Raw genomic sequence first — 22,089 nt, forward strand, 5'->3', positions numbered from 1 at the left:
GCTGAAAAAGGGGAAATACAACATAAGGTACGGCACGGCAAATGCTGGGTAAAGCGTACTATTAAATAGACCCCATCTCGCGGTCCTTAGCCTCTTACCCAGCAACTCCTATCCCTACCTCCCCGCGGTGCTGGCCGGGATACGAGCAACCTTAGGGAAGATCGGGTAACCAACCCCGGTGGGAACTATGGTCGTATGCTGACAGGGAAGGGGGGGTTTGCTCATCTCCGGAGGTGTAAATCTTACTGAGCGTCTGTTCTCCATGTCAGGATCGGCTCACAACAGCGTCTGTTCTCCATGTTAGGGGAGGCTGATCATCGTCCAAGTCCAAGTGAAACTGTGCACCATGGTCCACCGGAAATAAGGAGGAATGGTCCTCCGGAAATTTAGGGGGTTTGGTGTCAGGCCCTGCAAGCCAGCCAAAAAAAAAACTCACGCAACGAACAATCAACAAGAGAGTACGGACCGGAACCATCGGCGAAGACCACTGCGACGAAAAGGGACTAGCGATTGGAAACTTGGTTCGTGGAAATGCAAATCTCTCAACTGCATCGGAAGCACACGCATAATCGCCGATGTGCTCAAGGACCGTGGATTCGGCATAGTAGCGCTGCAGAAGGTTTGTTGGAAGGAATCAATGGTGCGAACGTTTAGAGGTAATCATACCATCTACCAGAGCTGCGGCAACACACACGAGCTGGGAACAGCAAAGGCCACCCCCCGATCAACAAGAGAATATGCAGGTTGGTGATCAAAGGCCGGTTCTTCAACTTCAGCATAATCAACGTCCATAGCCCACACTCCGGAAGCACTGATGATGATAAGGACGCATTCTACGCGCAGCTGGAACGTGAGTACGATAGCTGCCCAAGCCACGACGTCATAATCATCATAGGAGATTTGAGCGCTCAGGTTGGCCAAGAGGAGGAGTTTAGACCGACTATTGGGAAGTTCAGCGCACACCGGCTGACGAACAAAAACGGCCTTCGACTAATTGATTTCGCTGCCTCCAAGAATATGGCCATTCGCAGCACCTACTTTCAACACAGTGAGTAGAACATGAAAATCGATGTTTGATGCCATTTTGAATTTCAAAATGGCGAACCAAAAATTCAAGATGGCCGCCGCTTGGGCAACAAAATTCATATAAAAACATGCAATATGGGTGTCCATCGATTGGGCTCGATGAGTAGAACATGAAAATCGACGTTTGACGCCATTTTTAATTTCAAAATGGCGAACCAAAAATTCAAGATGGCCGCCACTGGGCAACAAAATTCATATAAACCATGCACTATGGGTGTCTATTAGTAGAACACGATTAGTAGAACATGAAAATCGATGTTTGACGCCATTTTGAATTTCAAAATGGTGGACCAAAAATTCAAGATGGCCGCCGCTTGAGCAACAAAATTCATATAAACCCATGTAATATGGGTGTCTATCGATTGGGCTCGATGAGTAGAACATGAAAATCGATGTTTGACGCCATTTTGAATTTCAAAATGGCGGACCAAAAATTCAAGATTTCCGACGCTTGGGCAACCAAATTCATATAAGACCATGCAATATGGGTGTCTATCGATTGGGCTCGATGAGTAGAACATGAAAATCGATGTTTGACGCCATTTTGAATTTCAAAATGGCGGACCAAAAATTCAAGATGGCCGCCGCTTGAGCAACAAAATTCATATAAACCCATGTAATATGGGTGTCTATCGATTGGGCTCGATGAGTAGAACATGAAAATCGATGTTTGACGCCATTTTGAATTTCAAAATGGCGGACCAAAAATTCAAGATTTCCGACGCTTGAGCAACCAAATTCATATAAGACCATGCAATATGGGTGTCTATCGATTGGGCTCGATGAGTAGAACATGAAAATCGATGTTTGACGCCATTTTGAATTTCAAAATGGCGGACCAAAAATTCAAGATGGCCGCCGCTTGAGCACCAAAATTCATATAAACCCATGCAATATGGGTGTCTATCGATTGGGCTCGATGAGTAGAACATGGAAATCGATGTTTGACGCTATTTTGAATTTTAAAATAGCAGACCAAAAATTTAAAAAGGCCGTCGTTTGGGCAATAAAAATCATATAGCACCATGCAATCGATCGGGCTCCATACCATGCGGTTCACGTCATACACATAGATACAAATCCACTTTATAGGATACGCCATACACCAGCTCCATATGTCTTCATTTCATTTATTTAGTCTACATTTAACAGATAACACTGAATCATCAATTTGACGCCACAATACACGGTTCGAGGCCGCATCTCTCCATCCTCGAATACGCCCCACGCTCGCCAAGTCGTTTTACACCTGATCTGCCCATCTCGCTCGCTGTGCTCCACACCGTCTCGTACCTGCCGGATTGGAAGTGAACATCATCTTTGCAGGGTTGCTGTCCTTCCCATCGTACCATTCCGGCTTTAGCTATCTTCTGGATACTGGGTTCGCCGTAGAGCTGGGCGAGCTCGTGGTGCATTATTCGCCACCACACACCGTCTTCTGGCACACCGCCAAAGATGGTCCTAAACATCCGTCTCTTGAATACTCCGAGTGCTTGCAAGTCCTCCTCGAGCATTGTCCATGTTTCATGTCCGTAGAAGACAACCGGTATTATTAGCGTCTTTTACATGACACATTTGGTGCGGTGGCGAATCTCCATATGTCTATCAGCTTCTTTTTGATGATTTAGAAGCCCTGGCAGAATTTCAGACAATTTTTAGGTGATATGAAGGTTGGGGTTGTACATTTAAATTCATAACGATTTGACATTCGTAGGATACTTCAAACCAATTTAAAGTTTTTTTTTCCATATAAATTTCCATATAAACAAAAATTGCTTTTTGCCTCACCCCTAATCACCTACAAATTGCCTAAAATTTTGCCAGCACTGATTCAAAAAGAAATTGATAGACATATGAGAGTTGGAATTTTCGAACATTTTTGAGTTGTGAACCGCCATAATTCCAATAAAATTGAAGACGCTGTCGGCCCGAAGAAAAGAAAATTTAACGGTTGTTAGTATTTGATGTGTTGGAAGGTAGTACTAACGACCTCGAACCTTTACAAGATATAAATTTAATAAACGCCCTACATCGCACACTTCGTAATCCACCAACAATTAATGTGCCGTATCATGGAACCAGCTACGGTCAATGCAGCTACATATCTCAGAACATGCTTTAGAGTAAACATCGATGTAAGCTGACTGCATGTGATTTTGGTTGCCGAAGCGGCGGCCATCTTGAATTTTCGGTCCGCCAGTTTGAAATTCAAAATGGCGTCAAACATCGATTTTCGTGTTTTACTAATCGAGCCCAATCGATAGACACCCATATTGCATGATTTTATGTGATTTTATTTGTCGAAGCGGTGGCCATCTTGAATTTTCGGTCCACCATTTTGAAATTCAAAATGGCGGCAAACATCAATTTTCATGCTCTACTCATCGTACTCGATCGATAGACACCCATATTGCATGATTTTATGTTATGTTGTTTGCCGAAGCGGCGGCCATCTCGAATTTTCAGTCCGCCGTTTTGGATTTCAAAATGGCGTCAAACATCGATTTTTATGCTCTACTTATCGTACCCGATCGATAGACACCCATATTGCATGATTTTATGTGATTTTGGTTGCCGAAGGGGCGGCCATCTTGAAATTTCGGTCCGCTATTTTGAATTTCAAAATGGCGTCAAACATCGATTTTCATGTTCTACTCATCGAGCCCAATCGATAGACGCCCATATTGCATGATTTTATGTGATGTTGGTTGCCGAAGCGGCGGCCATCTTGAGTTTTTGGTCCGCCATTTTGAATTTCAAAATGGCGTCAAACATCGATTTTCGTGTTCTACTAATCGAGCCCAATCGATAGACACCCGTATTGCATGATATTATGTGATTTTGGTTGCCGAAGCGCCAGCCATCTTGAATTTTTGGTCCGCCATTTTGAATTTCAAAATGGCGTCAAACATCGATTTTTATGCTCTACTTATCGTACCCGATCGATAGACACCCATATTGCATGATTTTATGTGATTTTGGTTGCCGAAGCGGCGGCCATCTTGAGTTTTTGGTCCGCCATTTTGAATTTCATCATGTCAAACATCGATTTTCATGTTCTACTCATCGAGCCCAATCGATAGACACCCATATTGCATGATTTTATGTGATGTTGGTTGCCGAAGCGGCGGCCATCTTGAGTTTTTGGTCCGCCATTTTGAATTTCAAAATGGCGTCAAACATCGATTTTCGTGTTCTACTAATCGAGCCCAATCGATAGACACCCGTATTGCATGATATTATGTGATTTTGGTTGCCGAAGCGCCAGCCATCTTGAATTTTTGGTCCGCCATTTTGAATTTCAAAATGGCGTCAAACATCGATTTTTATGCTCTACTTATCGTACCCGATCGATAGACACCCATATTGCATGATTTTATGTGATTTTGGTTGCCGAAGCGGCGGCCATCTTGAAATTTCGGACCGCCATTTTGAATTTCAAAATGGCGTCAAACATCGATTTTCATTTCAATTTTTTTTTCTACTCATCGAGCCCAATCGATAGACGCCCATATTGCATGATATTATGTGATTTTGGTTGCCGAAGCGGCAGCCATCTTGAATTTTCGGTCCGCCATTTTGAATTTTAAAATGGCGTCAAACATCGATTTTCATGCTCTTCTTATCGTACCCGATCGATAGACACCCATATTCCATGATATTATGTGATTTTGGTTGCCGATGCGGCGGCCATCTTGAATTTTTGGTCCGCCATTTTGAATTTCAAAATGGCATCAAACATCGATTTTCATGTTCTACTCATCGAGCCCAATCGATAGACGCCCATATTGCATGATATTATGTGATTTTGGTTGCCGAAGCGGCGGCCATCTTGAAATTTCGGTCCGCCATTTTGAATTTCAAAATGGCGTCAAACATCGATTTTCATGCTCTACTCATCGTACCCGATCGATAGACACCCATATTGCATGATTTCATGTGATTTTGGTTGCCAAAGCGGCGGCCATATTGAAATTTCGGTCCGCCATTTTGAATTTCAAAATGGCGTCAAACATCGATTTTCATGTTCTACTCATTGAGCCCAATCGATAGACACCCATATTGTATGATATTATGTGATTTTGTTTGCCGAATCGGCGGCCATCTTGAATTTTCGGTCCGCCATTTTGAATTTCAAAATGGCGTCAAACATCAATTTTCGTGTTCTACTAATCGAGCCCAATCGATACATAACCATATTGCATTTACTTTGAATTTCGAGAAAGACAGAATATAACAGTCGTAATCACATAAAACTTCTGGAAACACTTGCTTGCCTTGATAATATGAACATGAGCACACAACCGCAACACAACCGGGTTCGGTGTTGAGGTTCACAACTTCTACTTGCGAAACTCGTGCACCGGTGCAGCAAAACCAAACCTGAACCGGAGCTCCGTGTACACAACACACGGTTCAGATTTCTGAACCGAACCGAAACCGAACCGACGCGAGTACTGAACACTGTGTGCAGCAGCCGAGAACACGTGTTGAGTTTTGTTCAACCGTACCGGTGCGAAACCGGTTTTTTCCCACCACTGGAGGGAAGTTAAGGATGCCATTCAACAGCTAAAGACCAATACAGCAGCTGGTAAGGATGGTATTGGAGCTCATCAAGAAGGGCCCGGAAAAGCTAGCCACTTGCCTGCACAAATTGATAGTCAGAATCTGGGAAACTGAACAGCTACCGGAGGAGTGGAAGGAAGGGGTTATATGCCCCATCTGCAAGAAAGGCGACAAGCTGGAGTGTGAGAACTTTCGAGCGATCACCATCCTTGATGTCGCCTACAAAGTGATATCCCAGATCATCTTGCATCGTCTGTCACCATTAGTGAATGAATGACCATCTTTGGCGGTGTGCAAGAAGACGGTGTGTGGCGGCGAAGAATGAACCATGAGCTCGCCCAGCTCTACGGCGAACCCAGTATCAAGAAGGTAGCTAAAGCCGGACGGGTACGATGGGCAGGGCATGTTGCAAGAATGCCGGACAGCAACCCTGCAAAGATGGTGTTCGCTTCCGATCCGGCAGGTACGAGACGACGTGGAGCACAGCGAGCGAGATGGGCAGACCAGGTGCAGAACGACTTGGCGAGCGTGGGGTGTAACCGAGGATGGAGAGATGGCGACCTCGAACCGTGTATTGTGGCGTCAAATTGTTGATTTAGTGTTATCTGTTTAGATGTAGACTAAATAAATGAAAATGACAACATAAGGTTGAAATAATGAAATGCTTAAAAAATTGACGCTTGTAGGGGACAACATCAATCGAACTTGAGTTATTATTGTTGGTTTTCTTTTTGATGATTCTTGCTAAGATTAAATATTCTGTATATTCTCTATTTTTAATGAACTATTGAGAAATTTTTGCAACATTATAGGCATTATAAAAAATCTAAAGCAACTTCTGAAGAAATTTCTACGCGAGTTTTCTTGAAGAGTTTCAGAAGGTATTTCCGGAGAATGTTTAAAAAAGAATTCGTGAATATATTTCAAAATGAATGATTCGAAGAGTTCCAGGGGCAAGTTTTGAATTCCAAAGGAACTCCTGATGTAGATTCTGAAGTAATTCTTAAAATTTATTCTTTCAATTTTCGAAAAAACATTGAGGAAGAATAAAAAAATGTTTTTTCGATTTATTTCCGAAGTTGTTTCCGGAGGATTTAACAAAGAAATCCCTGAGGGAATTTCTGAAAGAAATCTTGAAGCAATATCCAAAGAAATTCTTGGAGAAATCTAAGAATGTCGGAAATTTCTTCGGGAGTTCAGTTTAAAAACCTTCAGGAATTTGCAATTATCGGGTAAGTATGCCCTATGCTGAGACTCACTGAATCAATGGCCACAGGGTCGGCACGCTCACCTCAAGCAACTAGGGGATAGGGAACTCTTGCAATCAATTGCAGGGAAAACCACAGTGCTTAACTTTGCGACACTTTATGCACTTCTGTCTTCACTCTCTCTTAAAGCTAGTTAACCTGTCTTTAGAGCCCCACTTTCTGGCAGCACTGCACCAGAGTCTATTATATAGAGTTGCGCAAAGAGGATCTTCTTACACTTATTCTGAATAATCTTCTTGTTATTGTGTTTGCAACTTTCATTTTTGTTCAAACCTAAAAGTGACTTCATGGGAGTGTTCACTGCTAAAGCTTTTTAATTCGATAACCAAGTCACCCACAGAGTGCAAACACGTGAGTTTCTTGTTGCTACTTTATTGGGGGAGGTGTATTGAAGTTTTGAAGCTGTTTCTATAACAAATCTAATACATTTCAATTCATGCGTTTTCAGGCCTATGCTAAGAGCTCATGTTTAGCGTAGCCAACACCAACACCAACGCCGAGCAACGTACGTCAAATCTAAAAAAGCTTAACATCATCTTCTTCTTCTTCTTATTGACATTACATCCCCACACTGGGACAGAGCCGCCTCGCAGCTTAGTGTTCATTAAGCACTTCCACAGTTATTAACTGCGAGGTTTCTAAGCCAAGTTACCATTTTTGCATTCGTATATCATGAGGCTAACACGATGATACTTTTATGCCCAGGGAAGTCGAGACAATTTCCAATCCGTAAATTACCTAGACCGGCACCGGGAATCGAACCCAGCCACCCTCAGCATGGTCTTGCTTTGTAGCCGTGCGTCTTACCGCACGGCTAAGGAGGGCCCCATCATCATAAAACATCCAAATTCAGCTTTCTTCAATATGCAACTTTAATCGGGAATATTTATTAAATATGACTAATGAGTTTAATTGATTCAAAACTTATCTACATGATCAATTTTGATTTTACTTATTTTACTTACATGGAGAACAAAAATTTGTCTTTTATGTCACCGTGAAAAGCTTGAACAGAATTAAAAAATAATCCTGCTCTTTTATTGTTGTGGATATTTTTAATTATCAAGCTACAATCATTGGTGTTGTTGACGATTGTTGACATCTCATACAACTGACAGCGGTCTATCTGCACACTGTGCCCGGGACATGGTGGCTATTTTTAGGCCAATGGAGTTAGATAGGGATGTCTATAGCCTGTGCATTTTAATTCACCATAAAAATCATTAAGCGATAACAATACTTCCGCCTTACCAACAAGCATTTGTTTACTTTGCTCGATAGGTAGACGGTTTAACAGTGCAATAGGTAGATTTGGCTTCACTCTTTGCGTAACTCTATATATAATAGACTCTGCACTGCACCACTGTGTTTCTTTCCTTCCTCTTTTTCCTTCCTAACTTGTGTGGCCGACGACCCGGCAGCAAGCAACTCTGTTCGCTGCAGGCTTACCGGTGGTATCGTTGGAGTGGCTTGGGGATCTTTCTCGCTCCTTGCTTCGTTGCAACTCGACCAATAAGAAGGCCGATCGACTATCGGCGAAAATAATGCCGATTCTTGCTGGGGTTTTCAACCCAAAAACAGCGGGGTTGCCCTTAACGCCTTCTCTTGATCCACACACTTTCTTCTCTTCGACCTTTTCCAGGTCAGTCATCTTGTCTCACTGTATCGACCCAATAGGCGGATTCGAGAAGGATCCAGTGGTAGAGTGCGCTGCGAGAGTTTGGGAGAAAAGTCGTCAGAAGCGATTATTTACATTCAAAATCAAATTTTCTCCATCAAATTTACTTCACTTTTTGGTATATAGTCTCATGTTTTCCACTGGCAATGGCTTCTTAAAGTCTTTAAGCAGCTGTTGAAAACAAATCCCACCCAAGTAAGCCGCGAATAGGCGAATTTGAGTAAAGCTTATCGATCATTTCGACATCTGGTGGTCGTCACAAGAACCACGAAAAAAGTGTCGTTGGCCAAAAAAGTGCATTGGCAGCATAGGGAGGGAGTACGATTTTCGCGTTTTCTGGTTAATCCAACCATTTATGAAAGCTGAAATAGTCGCAAATTGGAAGAAAATTTTGCTTTCTTTGGGATGAGCTTCCATCCCGTGGGTGCTAACATATGATTTTTCCGATTAAATAGCACATCTCTTGCAGTGCCTCCACCGCACTATCTTGGTTATGATTTCCCGGATTTTTAATTCGCGGCTTATTTGGGTGGGATTCGTCTTCAACAGCTGCTTAAAGACTGTATGAAGACATTGCCAGTGGAAAACATGTGTCCATATACCAAAAAGTGAAGTAAATTTAATGAAGAAAATTTGATTTTGAATGTAAATAATTGCTTCTGACGACTTTTCTCCCAAACACTCGCAGCGCACTCTGTCACTGGATCCTTCTCGAATTCGCCTATTGAAAATCCGGGAATTCATAACCAAGATTGTGCGGTGGAGGCACTGCAAGAGATGTGCTGTTTAATCGGAAAAATCATATGCAAGCACACATGGAAGCTCAAAAAAAAGAAAGAAAACAAAATTTTCTTCCAATTTGAGACTATTTCAGCTTTCATAAATGATTGGATTAATCAGAAAACGCGAAAACCGTACTCCCTCCGTATGCTGCCAATGCACTTTTTTGGCCAACGACACTTTTTTCGTGGTTCTTGTGACGACCACCAGATGTCGAAATGATCGATGAGCTTTACTCAAATTCGCCTATAACGCCACCCCTTAATGGCTACTTAACGAAGGTGCTTCTGGCCCTCTGGTGTTAGGTTGGAAAACTATGGTGAGTGGTCGGATGCGGTATTCTAGGGTGGTGGAGGCTAATCATGCCCTGCTCTTGCAGTTACTAAAGTGCTAGGAAAACCTAGGGATCCTACATTCAGAGATATGCGAAAGCGGCCATCTTGAGCCAATCGAGCATTGAGAACTGTCAAAGCCTGAGCCAAATGAACATCGTTATTGTTGCAGATCGAAAGGTATTGCGATTTTGGTGAAATAGAATTTATGAAAAGTTTTATCGAATAAACTATTTGTTTTGCTTTCGTAAGTAAAAGTAGTCTAGTTGATGCCTTATATCGTGTTCATTCGTATTGCTCTTTAATTTTAGCGAAAATGCACTGCTAGAGGATAGACAAAATAATCAAAAAGTGTCTTTGAATGTAAAGTCATGTGCAAGCCTAAACATTTTTCACTGCGGCAAGTGCTGGCAGCGTTTGTTTACGAAAATAACAGCGTTGCTAAATCGTCTGGAAAAGTATTCGCACATCTCTTAATATAGGATCCCTAGGAAAACCTACACATAAAGACGAGTTTTACCTGTCATTCATAAACAATTCATTCATTAGACTAAATTTTGAAGAATTTCTCGGCAACACTTATTACATAGCATAACACTCACAAATTCGTTTATAAATTCCCCAGGAGTTTCTTTGAATTTTATTCTAGAATTGTTTGAAAAATTCCTGGGATAATTTCTAAAAATAATGCTCAATGAGTTTACCAAGGAATTCTTGCAGGAGTTTCCGGAGGTCTTAGGATTTTCTTGAAAGAAATTAAAGAAAGAATTCGATGACCTAATGTCTAAGGGAAATTCCGAAGGAATTCCTGGAAGAATTTTTTAAGGAATTACTGGATTAATTTCTGTAAAATGTTAGAAGAAATCTCTCCGGGAATCACCGAAGACATTCCTGTAGTAATCTTCAAAGAATTATTGAAAATTAATTGATTCTGGTTACTCACGGAGTAGCAAGCATGCGTCTGTGTGGTCAGTCAAAGCTATCTAAGATAATCTAAACTGTTTTTTTATGTTCTAGCAAAGGAAACGTACATATACAATCGTCAATGATGTGTTTAATCCCCATCCTCATTTATTTCCATCAATACAAACTATAAAAGGACATTATATGTTCCCTATGATAAACCACAAATTGAGAAATTGAAGTTACATTGACCACGGACATGCATTTTTAATGACAGTTATTGCTATCATGGGGATGACCATATTTCGGTAAAATATTGGTTTTATTTTCCGAATGTGGATTAAAAAAAACCAATTCCCATTCATTTTTGATGGCCCTTCTCAGTGCGGTATACTGCAATGATAATCAAGCTCATCATCATGTTCCAAGGTCGAACACGCCCAACGCCTCGTTGTTTCCAGGGGGTAAAAAATGGGTTTCAATAGTTGCTTTACGTTGAGCATAGCCGACCCATTACTGGCCTTGGGTAAGGAATGGGTGTATTGTTGCACAGCTGTGTTCTGGGGGCAAAATCGAGCTTATGGATATGTGCGAAAAACTGCACTTTCTGACCAAGCCATCCGGGGAGCTTTTCCGGAATTGTGCATCGGTTTTTAAACACGTCGACACGGCCAAATTTATATTTGTTTTTCGTTTTCCATACAACCACGCTACGGCTTTTCCACCCGTTCGGCAATATGCCTCGTTTAAGGAAAGGCACCTTTCATTGTGCATGGTTTTATTAAAACCACCCCCGTGTTTGTTGTGTGTACATTCGTGCTGCTGCTGCTGGGGCATTACATGTGTATGTATCTTCATCCCAGAGGTGCCGTGTTAAATATGGGTGAACCCGATCCAAGGGTAAAAAACGGGGGTAAGTTGTATGCCATATATTATGATGTTTACACTTACCTATTAAATTTATTATTAATGGCGGTTATCTTGTCCCATGCGAAAAGATAGAGTGGGAGCGGTAATGCAGTTGGAGTTGTGCAACGGTCATATTCACATGAAAAAAAATGTGAATAACAAATCAAAATTTGGCGTGAGAAGCATCGCATTTATGATTGTATGCCGTTTTTAGATGTTGTAAATAAAATAAACTATCATAGCCATCAACTACAGATTTTTTCAAATTATTAATAAATACATGCCGTTTGTTATTTGGGTTGATGGAAAGAATTTCTGATTGCGTTTATTTACTTCAAGTCCAAAAAAGTTAGAAATTGAATCAGAGAAAGAATGGTAATAAAAGCTTAGGTTATGCAATTGAAATATTTGAAAGGTTTTTGCTTTTATAGTTATTAAATAGAACACTATAATATTCTTTCTAATTTGTCAGCAACTTTCGCATGTATCACTGAAAGGTTCAAGAAACCTGGTAAGACTAATCAACTAAAGCTTGATCCACTTAGTATTTGGTCGTTTCTTTCCAATTACTGCGGCGCCTCTGGTGGCCGTACCGAGAAGTAAAATACATCACATCGTTGCGGAAGGTTTGTTTAATTTATGGTGAAAGTTTCATCAGTATTGATGCCAATTGACAAATTGATGGTATTGCAAAACATTTGCAGTAGTGGAAAGAAAACTAAACTTTTCATCCCTGGAACGACTATAAATGGGCAAATATACAAAGAGAAGTGTCTTCAAAAGCGATTTTTGCCATTCATTCAATCACACGACTGTCCGGTGTTGCTTTGCCCTGACTTAACAAGCTGCCGTTACAGATGGGATGCAATGGAATGGTATGAACCGAATGATAATAACGTTATTGAAAAAACTATCAATCCACCAAAACGCCCAAATTTTCGTTCCAACGAAAGATATTAGGCAAATATCAGAAGGAACCTTAAGAAATGGTGCAAAACAATCAAAAAACCATCTTATATGGAATAGTGGTGTGAAAAAATGGAAGATCCGTTCTACTGTGCAAAAAATATCGAGCAACATCGAGAGAAAAGTCCGAGAATTCATCCAAAATGCAAATGAATAATTTTTCAATATTTTTTCCTGCAAAGTTTACTAAATTCCCTGTATAATAAAACCTGAACCACCTTTTTATGTACTTTTTCCGCGAAGAAATGTCTAATTTCGTGCGGTCAAATACTAAGTGGATCAAGGTTCATCTTACATGGGTAGCGAAAATCCAGGAAATGGTAGCACACAATACAGTACCATGCGTCTCCATCGAGTTTTCGATGGCGCTCTTCAAAAGCCAAGCGATTTAATCCGGTGGTTTGTCTTTCATCAATCCGTGCCGCGTCGCGTGCTCTCGTAATTTTTCGTGATGAGGCGAGAAAACGCTTTCCGAATAGATTATTCGCGCTTCCCAGTCAAGTCGTCTTTCGAGAAGGTGCATGGATTTTGCCGTGCAGTTCTAGGACTGCAGAAAAATGAAATCTCATTCAGCGCCACAGCGGTGAACAATGTGCGATCGTCAAGATGAAAAACTTGACACTAGCACAAAAAAACGAGCACGAACACGACGAAAAGCATGAGGTGGATATTACCGGGAAGAAGCACAAGCTCCTTCCCATTTCATTCCACCACTTGATTGTACCTTGACAGATACGTATTTCGACCTCAACAGTAAGGTCGTCTTTAGTGTCTCGTACTTGACTCGAGTCGAGTGGGGCTCTCAGAAAGCAATCTCTGTGTTTGCGGCAGAAATTATCAGGATATTGATCATGTCGTGTGGGTGTGCGAGGAGCATCGTGGCCCCAGAGCTGCGCTAAATGAACATCTCCGGGTCCGAGGAAAACAACGGAAACCGGTTAGGGAAGTGTTGGCATGTCTTGACCTCGCATACATGTCCTTTGTCCTCCAATTATTGAAAGTAGAAGATTTTATGTGCCTCCCAAATAATCGAAAGAATAAAAAAAGCAGCTGCAGCGGCACATGGTGTTTGAGATTCTGTGAGCCGGCCGCGGTTTCTGGGCCCTTCGACCGTCCTTTCCAATGAAAACGTTGCCGAGCTCCCGTATACGTGGCAAGACGTGACTTGACAACGCGGAAACTATGGAACATGTATGGCTTGGTGGCAGTCAGTCGTACGCTGAACTTAAAATCAAGTAGTTTTAAATAGAAATCTTGATCTGTTTTTGACCAATTTTACGATGCGCACTATTACGACAAATGTACGACGGCTACTACCAGCACAATGTTAACAAACGCTATAGATGTAAACTTCTTAGTTGGACGAAATTTTTAAAACTGTAATAACCTTCAATTGTAAATGAACTACAAATAATCTGAATTTTAAAACACAAAACAAAAATTCTAAGTAATTTAAAACGTTCCAGTTGAATCGGGATAACTTGCATCGCAATAGTTCGATGTCCGTTTTGCAGAAATTCAAACAGTCAGCATTCGAGCATCCATCAAATCTGACATGATCACTTTTCGTGATAGATATCGCTAAAGCATGACGAAAAATATCGAGAAGAACGATTGCATCCAGTGCCTCTCCGACCACACAGTTGAAACTACATTTGACTCCGGGAGTAGCTGCTGCCTCAGAAGGGGGCTAGCTCAAGCCCCGAACGACAGCTCATGGGGTGGGCATAGAAAGCCTTTTTTGCTCCCGGACCCCAGGGCATTGAACGAAGGGAAAGTTTTCGGATGGCTCGGGAAAAAATGGATAGACTACTTACGTATTAAAACAAGTGGTGGTGTATTCGAGAGCACTACATTAGCATGGGCGTGTAAACATTAACGTTGCAGGGCGGCATGAGAGATGAAAGGTGGGATACGTCGGACCTGGGTGGTGCGGATAGAATCGATTTGGTTGTCAAACTAAAGCCAAAATTTTCTATTGTGCCGGAGCCAAACAAAGAAGATTGTGGTTATGCTAAAACGAACATAACCACAATCTTCTTATATTGTGAAGTATTGTTATTATTTGGGAAAAAAATAAAAATAAACTTAGTTTGAGTTTTGCATTCTTTGTAACAAATATATTCACATTATATTTCGAGTGGATAATTAGTAGGTGTTCGGTTCCGAACGTGTAATTTTTGTTTATACTTTTGTGTGTTATCTATATGTATGAAATTTGCTATAATTGATTCCGATTCGATAATTGATAGTACCTTTCCCTTAAACAAAAAGTAAACAATAACAAAACAAAAAATAAATTTTAATTCAATCTTGCAATTAACAAAGCAAGCTCTGCCCACCAGGAACAGTTAGGTTTTGTTGTATTGGCGTTGCCATGGTAATGGGTGGAGCTTGAAGATTAGTTTAATGTCCATCTGACACACACATTCAAACAATTTAACTATAAATAACCAGGCACTTTCGTGCAGAATTTGAATTTTGTATTTGACTGTCAACGAATATACATCGAGAGGAAGAGCGAACCCGGAGTTTTATTCTGCTATCAGACCACCATCCAAATCCAGTTTCCACTGCGCCGCTGCAAGAGAATCGATCGCTGCTGCTGATCCACTACCATACAATCCACCCATTCTGCCGCTCATCGGAGCATCGTTGGAGGAATCAAACAGTCAAGAATTGTCCCTTCGATTCGATCCACATTAGACCCCACCAGGGGGCAGCAGGGACTATGTCCAAGGGCTTGACGATCCCTCCCCAGGCCATCTGCGAGTTGTGGCGCCTGCCTAGGATGTGGTGGGGTTTGACAGTGGGCCCTGTTAAACCTCTATAAAAAGCTGCATGTATCCGCAAGTAGGCTCTGCCAAAGCGACCGTGTGCCGCTCAAAGCGCACAAGCCCAAGTCCTGGTGTTAGGTGGGACGCTAAACAGCCCTGACACGACGGCCCTCCGACGAGACAGGAGGTTTGCGCAGGCCCAATAAGCCGCCTTTAAAAACAACTATTACGAACGACATAGAAGATAATACGACTCGATACAATCGGCAACGACCTAGGCGACGAATAAAGGATCACGATTGGAAGCTTGGAACATGGAACTGCAAGTCGCTAGGCTTCGCAGGTTGCGATAGGATAATCTACGATGAATTACATCCCCGCAACTTCGATGTCGTAGCGCTGCAGGAAATCTGCTGGACAGGACAGAAAGTGTGGAAAAGCGGGCATCGAGCGGCTACCTTCTACCAAAGCTGTGGCACCACCAACGAGCTGGGAACCGGCTTCATAGTGCTGGGAAAGATGCGCCAACGCGTGATTGGGTGGCAGCCAATCAACGCAAGGATGTGCAAGCTGAGGATAAAAGGCCGTTTCTTCAACTATAGCATCATCAACGTGCACTGCCCACACGAAGGGAGATCCGACGACGAGAAAGAAGCGTTCTATGCGCAGCTGGAGCAGACATACGATGGATGCCCACTGCGGGACGTCAAAATCGTCATCGGTGACATGAACGCTCAGGTAGGAAGGAGGAAATGTATAGACCGGTCATCGGACCGGATAGTCTGCATACCGTATCGAACGACAACGGCCAACGATGCATAAACTTTGCAGCCTCCCGCGGAATGGTAGTCCGAAGCACTTTCTTCCCCGTAAGAATATCCACAAGGCCACATGGAAATCACCTAATCAAGTAACGGAAAACCAAATCGACCACGTTCTAATCGACGGTAAATTCTTCTCCGACATCACGAACGTACGCACTTACCGCAGTGCGAATATTGAATCCGACCACTACCTCGTCGCAGTATGTCTGCGCTCAAAACTCTCGACGGTGATCAACACGCGTCGGAGTCGTCCGCCGCGGCTTAACATTGGGCGGCTACAAGACGGTAGACTAGCCCAAGACTACGCGCAGCAGCTGGAAGTGGCACTCCCAACGGAAGAGCAGCTAGGCGCAGCATCTCTTGAAGATGGCTGGAGAGATATTCGATCCGCCATTGGAAGCACCGCAACCGCTGCACTAGGCACGGTGGCTCCGGATCAGAGAAATGACTGGTATGACGGCGAATGTGAGCAGTTAGTGGAAGAGAAGAATGCAGCATGGGCGAGATTGCTGCAACACCGCACGAGGGCGAAAGAGGCACGATACAAACGGGCGCGGAACAGACAAAACTCGATTTTCCGGAGGAAAAAGCGCCAGCAGGAAGATCGAGACCGTGAAGAGACGGAGGACCTGTACCGCGCTAATAACGCACGAAAGTTCTATGAGAAGTTGAACCGTTCACGTAAGGGCCACGTGCCACAGCCCGATATGTGTAAGGACATAAACGGAAACCTTCTTACGAACGAGCGTGAGGTAATCCAAAGGTGGCGGCAGCACTACGAAGAGCACCTGAATGGCTATATGACAGACAACGGTGGCGGTATGGTAACGAACCTAGGAGCACGCGCGCAGGACATGCGAGTTCCGGCTCCGAATCTCCAAGAAATCCAGGAGGAGATCGGCCGGCTGAAAAACAACAAAGCCCCTGGAGTTGACCAACTACCAGGAGAGCTGTTTAAACACGGTGGTGAAGCACTGGCTAGAGCGCTGCACTGGGTGATTACCAAGGTTTGGGAGGATGAGGTTCTGCCGCAGGAGTGGATGGAAGGTGTCGTGTGTCCCATCTACAAAAAGGGCGATAAGCTGGATTGTAGCAACTACCGCGCAATCACATTGCTGAACGTCGCCTACAAGGTACTCTCCCAAATTTTATGCCGTCGACTAACACCAATTGCAAGAGAGTTCGTGGGGCAGTACCAGGCGGGATTTATGGGTGAACGCTCTACCACAGACCAGGTGTTCGCCATACGTCAGGTATTGCAGAAATGCCGCGAATACAACGTGCCCACACATCATCTATTTATCGACTTCAAAGCCGCATATGATACAATCGATCGGGACCACCTATGGCAGCTAATGCACGAAAACGGATTTCCGGATAAACTGATACGGTTGATCAAGGCGACGATGGATCGGGTGATGTGCGTAGTTCGAGTTTCAGGGGCATTCTCGAGTCCCTTCGAAACCCGTAGAGGGTTACGGCAAGGTGATGGTCTTTCGTGTCTGCTATTCAACATCGCTTTGGAGGGAGTAATACGAAGGGCAGGGATTGACACGAGTGGTACGATTTTCACGAAGTCCGTCCAGTTATTTGGTTTCGCCGACGACATTGATATCATGGCACGTAACTTTGAGAGGATGGAGGAAGCCTACATCAGACTTAAAAGCGAAGGTAAACGGATTGGACTAGTCATCAACACGTCGAAGACGAAGTACATGATAGGAAGAGGCTCAAGAGAGGTCAATGTGAGCCACCCACCACGAGTTTGTATCGGTGGTGACGAAATCGAGGTGGTTGAAGAATTCGTGTACTTGGGCTCACTGGTGACCGCCGATAACGATACCAGCAGAGAAATTCGGAGACGCATAGTGGCTGGAAATCGTACGTACTTTGGACTCCGCAAGACGCTCCGATCGAATAGAGTTCGCCGCCGTACCAAACTGACTATCTACAAAACGCTTATAAGACCGGTGGTTCTCTACGGACACGAGACCTGGACGATGCTCGTGGAGGACCAACGCGCACTGGGAGTTTTCGAAAGGAAAGTGTTGCGTACCATCTATGGTGGGTTGCAGATGGCGGACGGTACGTGGAGGAGGCGAATGAACCACGAGTTGCATCAGCTGTTGGGAGAACCATCCATCGTTCACACCGCGAAAATCGGAAGACTGCGGTGGGCCGGGCACGTAGCCAGAATGTCGGACAGTAATCCGGTGAAAATGGTTCTCGACAACGATCCGACGGGAACAAGAAGGCGAGGTGCACAGCGGGCAAGGTGGATCGATCAGGTGGAGGACGACTTGCGGACCCTCCGCAGACTGCGTGGTTGGCGAAGTGCAGCCATGAACCGAGCTGAATGGAGAAGTCTTTTATGTGCAGCACAGGCCACTCGGGCCTTAGTCTGATGATAAATAAATAAAATAGACCCCACCAGTGGTAATCTAATGTGGACACCGTTTCGACTGCACACGGACAATCTGTTGCTTTCCTCAGTCAAGATCCCCGCTGCTGGAGCCTCAACAAGAAACAACATTGTATCCCAGCGAGCCGATCCAAGACCCTTCCGGTAATCTTTTGTGGATATCGGTTCGCCTTGCACATGGATTACATGTTGTTCTCTGGCCTGTTGAGTGTTAGCCAGTAGCAAAATTTTGACTGCACCCCCGGAAGGAAAAGTCCGTTTCCCTATTCCGTTTTTGACGTTGTGCACCGCACATGGTTGGGTCCGTTTCCGTCCCATTCGTGACGTTGTGCACCGCACAGTAGGAATGCAACTAAAAAGCACTCGTTACGAGATTTCACGAGATTTAGCAGCTGATTTGAGCAGGAATGTATGTAAACCATCGTAAAGTCATGTAGAGTCTCATGCATGTGTGCGCCTTCATGCAGCATGGAAAGAGAAATTCAAAAAGTGGTAAATGTTTGACAGCTGAGTAACTGCAAAATAATTTTGCTTATGGGATTGATTTCAAAATAACCTGCTACTCGCTTGAGAGCAGAAAAGCGGCTCTATCCGCAGCACCCAGTGTCGGACAACTGTATTTTGTTGCGCCAGTCCGAGACCAGTAGACCAGTACTTATCTGTCAGGAGAATGGAAAACACGGCCAGGTCGGATCTTGCGCTGTGCCTTTGGGAAGTGGAAAGCTGTAGTGTTGACGGTGGGGCCATTTTGGAGTCAACGATTGGCCCACGGACGCGTTGATCGAGGAAAGGGGGGGGGGGATTGTATTTTCGGTCATTGTCGGTAGTCTCTGGGCTGGTTTCCCCATTTCGTCGAACCTTCTGCATCCAAGTGACTATTCCGATACGTTAAAAATCCAGCTAGTTAAAAATGCACACATGATCACCACTTTTTGTTTCGGATGTTTGTCGATGTAAAGTGCTTAAATTTATGCGATTTTAGATGGACTTGATGAACAATTTAATTAGTTATTCAAAAACATCATTGGAAGAGAATGATTTTTCATGAAAGTTATCAAAAATCGATTTTTCTAAATGATAGAAAATTTGGCATTTTCAAAACTTGCGGGAGATTTGATCCCCTTAACGGGGGGAATCGATCCCTTTATGAGTTGAACATATTTAGGTTCTTTCAAGTCTAAAAAAGGTTGGTTTATTATATCCTAACAATTCTTCATAGTCTAACGTAAAAACGTTTGTGCAAAAATTAAATATGTTTGGTATTAAGTAAGTATTTTGTTTCTCGAATAGAGTAACAGTGACAGTTATCAACAAAGCTGGCATGCTGATCAGGGCCGGATTTAGCCGACAGGGGGCCCCGGGGCCGACAGCTTGTGGGGTCCCTAAAATGTATAAAACAAGTTGGTTTTGGTACAGAATATTTATGGGGGCACGGGGCCATGTTACCACAGATCCCCCCACCAAATTTGGCCCTGATGCTGATAACTATGTATGCAAACAATACAGTCCACTGAAAGGCAGAGGTCATATTATGGCAACCATGATGTTTCCAAGAGGATCTCTCTGTGTGGCTGATACAGTTAGGATACCAAAACTGGATGATCGATACATAAATATTAAATAGGGGAACGGTTCGGCACTTCATTTCATAGCTCCTATTTCTATCCCATCAAAAACAAAGCAATGGAATTTGGTTTGTTTCTTATTTTTGTAATTTTGGGACATACAAAAAGGATCTGTGATGCTCGCGGTCACCAGATTACTACCAATACCACGACCGTGATCATACCAGGATGGTGACTTCATACACAATTGTGGACTGTGGTACTGTCACGCATGCTTGGAACATCATATTTGCGTGCGATTTCTTTTCAAATATTGAACATTTAGAAGCGGTTGGATTAGCCTATTGTTAAAAGTTCTTTAGGAAGACAAAACGGAAGACTTGCGATAAAATGCAAGTAAAATAGTGATTCTGAATAAACTTACTCCATTTAAAAGAGAAAGTACAATTGAATAGTTTTACTAGGGGGGTCCCGTAGCGTAGTTGGCTACACGTTCGCCTCATAAGCGAATGGTCATGGGTTCGATTCCCAGCCCCTCCACCAAACCCTCGTCAGTCGCCGGATGCGTAGCCCATGCGGTAGCGTTTTGGGAGACGCGCCTATCGTCATGGCTGCCTGATGACGATTGACACTTGTTCTTTTCGGAGGCATTCCTCCAACGTACCCGGGTAAAATGGCAACCGAACAATGCAACGATCATTGGATACACGACATGGTCAAACGGACACAATGGACTCACGATGAGATGGACTGGCAACGACAACAATAATGGCAATGGAAATCTAAAAATAGATTCTGTGTGGATTCTGCAAAGCAGAATACCACAGTAGATCTCGGCACAGTAGCGGTTAAGTAACACAGAGTGCCTAAATAAATAAATAAAGGAATAAAAAAAATGAATTTATGAATTATAATTATATGAAAGTTCTGTTCGCTACCTGATGAAAACAATTGATCCATTAAAATATTTTAATTCATGTGTTATAATATTCACCTAAGTGAAAATGTGCTTAGGTGTTCGTTATATGAGTCAACGGCACAAAATTCATTACCATGCGTCTCCATGTGCACTGATGGTGGCGCTACGGCTCTATTTTCATTCAGAGTGGTCGGAGATGCAAATCAAAGTTTATACAGCGATCCAGACTTTTTTCTAATGTGTAAGCAGCTCTCTAGCTTGTTATTCTTAAGACCAGCGAGAGGCCATAAAAACTGACTTTTTAATCGTTTACAACAGAAAAGCAAGCATTAATTGAAACAAATAACTTTTATTAATTTGCCTTTCAAATCATATAGAGCTTCAATCGACCATTTCTTCAGATAACTTTGCGAGCAAAGGCTGTTCAGGTGGGTCAAAATTTGATACAGATTTTGCAAGGTTCTTGTAAAGAATTGAATATAAATGCAACATTCGCCGGTTAAGTTTGGCTGAAACCGAAATCACTTAATGTTCTTTATATTCTGCTGCTTAGACGATGATTTTAGCCCACTCTGTTAGAAACTTTGCTATTTCCAAGTCTACCAGCAAAATAATCACTATTAACAAACACCCAACGGATATACTTCCGGCATATGTTTTGCATGTGGTGAATGTTTACTGGTTAGTACCAGCTACTCCCACCATCGGCTATTTTTAAACCTACCTTTTCTATCAAACACTGCAAATGTTCGTTATCGGCGAAGCGGTAAATGTAAATTGCCATCACAAACCCACCGAGATGTAACAGCGCAGGGATGATGTAAATGAATATCATTTCACTGGTATTGAGCATCATTGTCTTCACCACTGTACCGGCAGCGGTGGTAACGGTTGCAACATCCAGGCTAGTCGGAATTGATGTGGTTGCAGTGGGGGCACCGCTGGCCGTTGATAGCTGGTTGGAGTGTTCATTGATACTTATTCCTCCGGTGGCGGCAGGCGGTGGAGCCAATGTGGAAAATCCTCGGTCACGACTGAAATGAAGTTTGAAAAGAGTGGCAATTTGTTATTTTTCGTTATTGATAGGAAATTGC

General features: G+C 43.1%; 1 protein-coding gene across 12 annotated transcripts in view; it reads right to left on the reverse strand.

The window, feature by feature from the left end:
* LOC134224568 (uncharacterized) overlaps positions 1 to 22,089 on the reverse strand; it is a 287,855-nt gene that overhangs the window by 78,101 nt on the left and 187,665 nt on the right. For all 12 annotated transcript variants that reach the window (XM_062703975.1, XM_062703973.1, XM_062703978.1 and 9 more), the window contains one exon: positions 21,720 to 22,029. In XM_062703975.1, coding sequence (XP_062559959.1) covers positions 21,720 to 22,029 — 310 coding nt within the window. The remainder of the gene's footprint in view (positions 1 to 21,719; positions 22,030 to 22,089) is intronic.

Source organism: Armigeres subalbatus, chromosome 3 (genome assembly GCF_024139115.2).
Source record: "Armigeres subalbatus isolate Guangzhou_Male chromosome 3, GZ_Asu_2, whole genome shotgun sequence".
NCBI classification, from domain to species: domain Eukaryota; kingdom Metazoa; phylum Arthropoda; class Insecta; order Diptera; family Culicidae; genus Armigeres; species Armigeres subalbatus.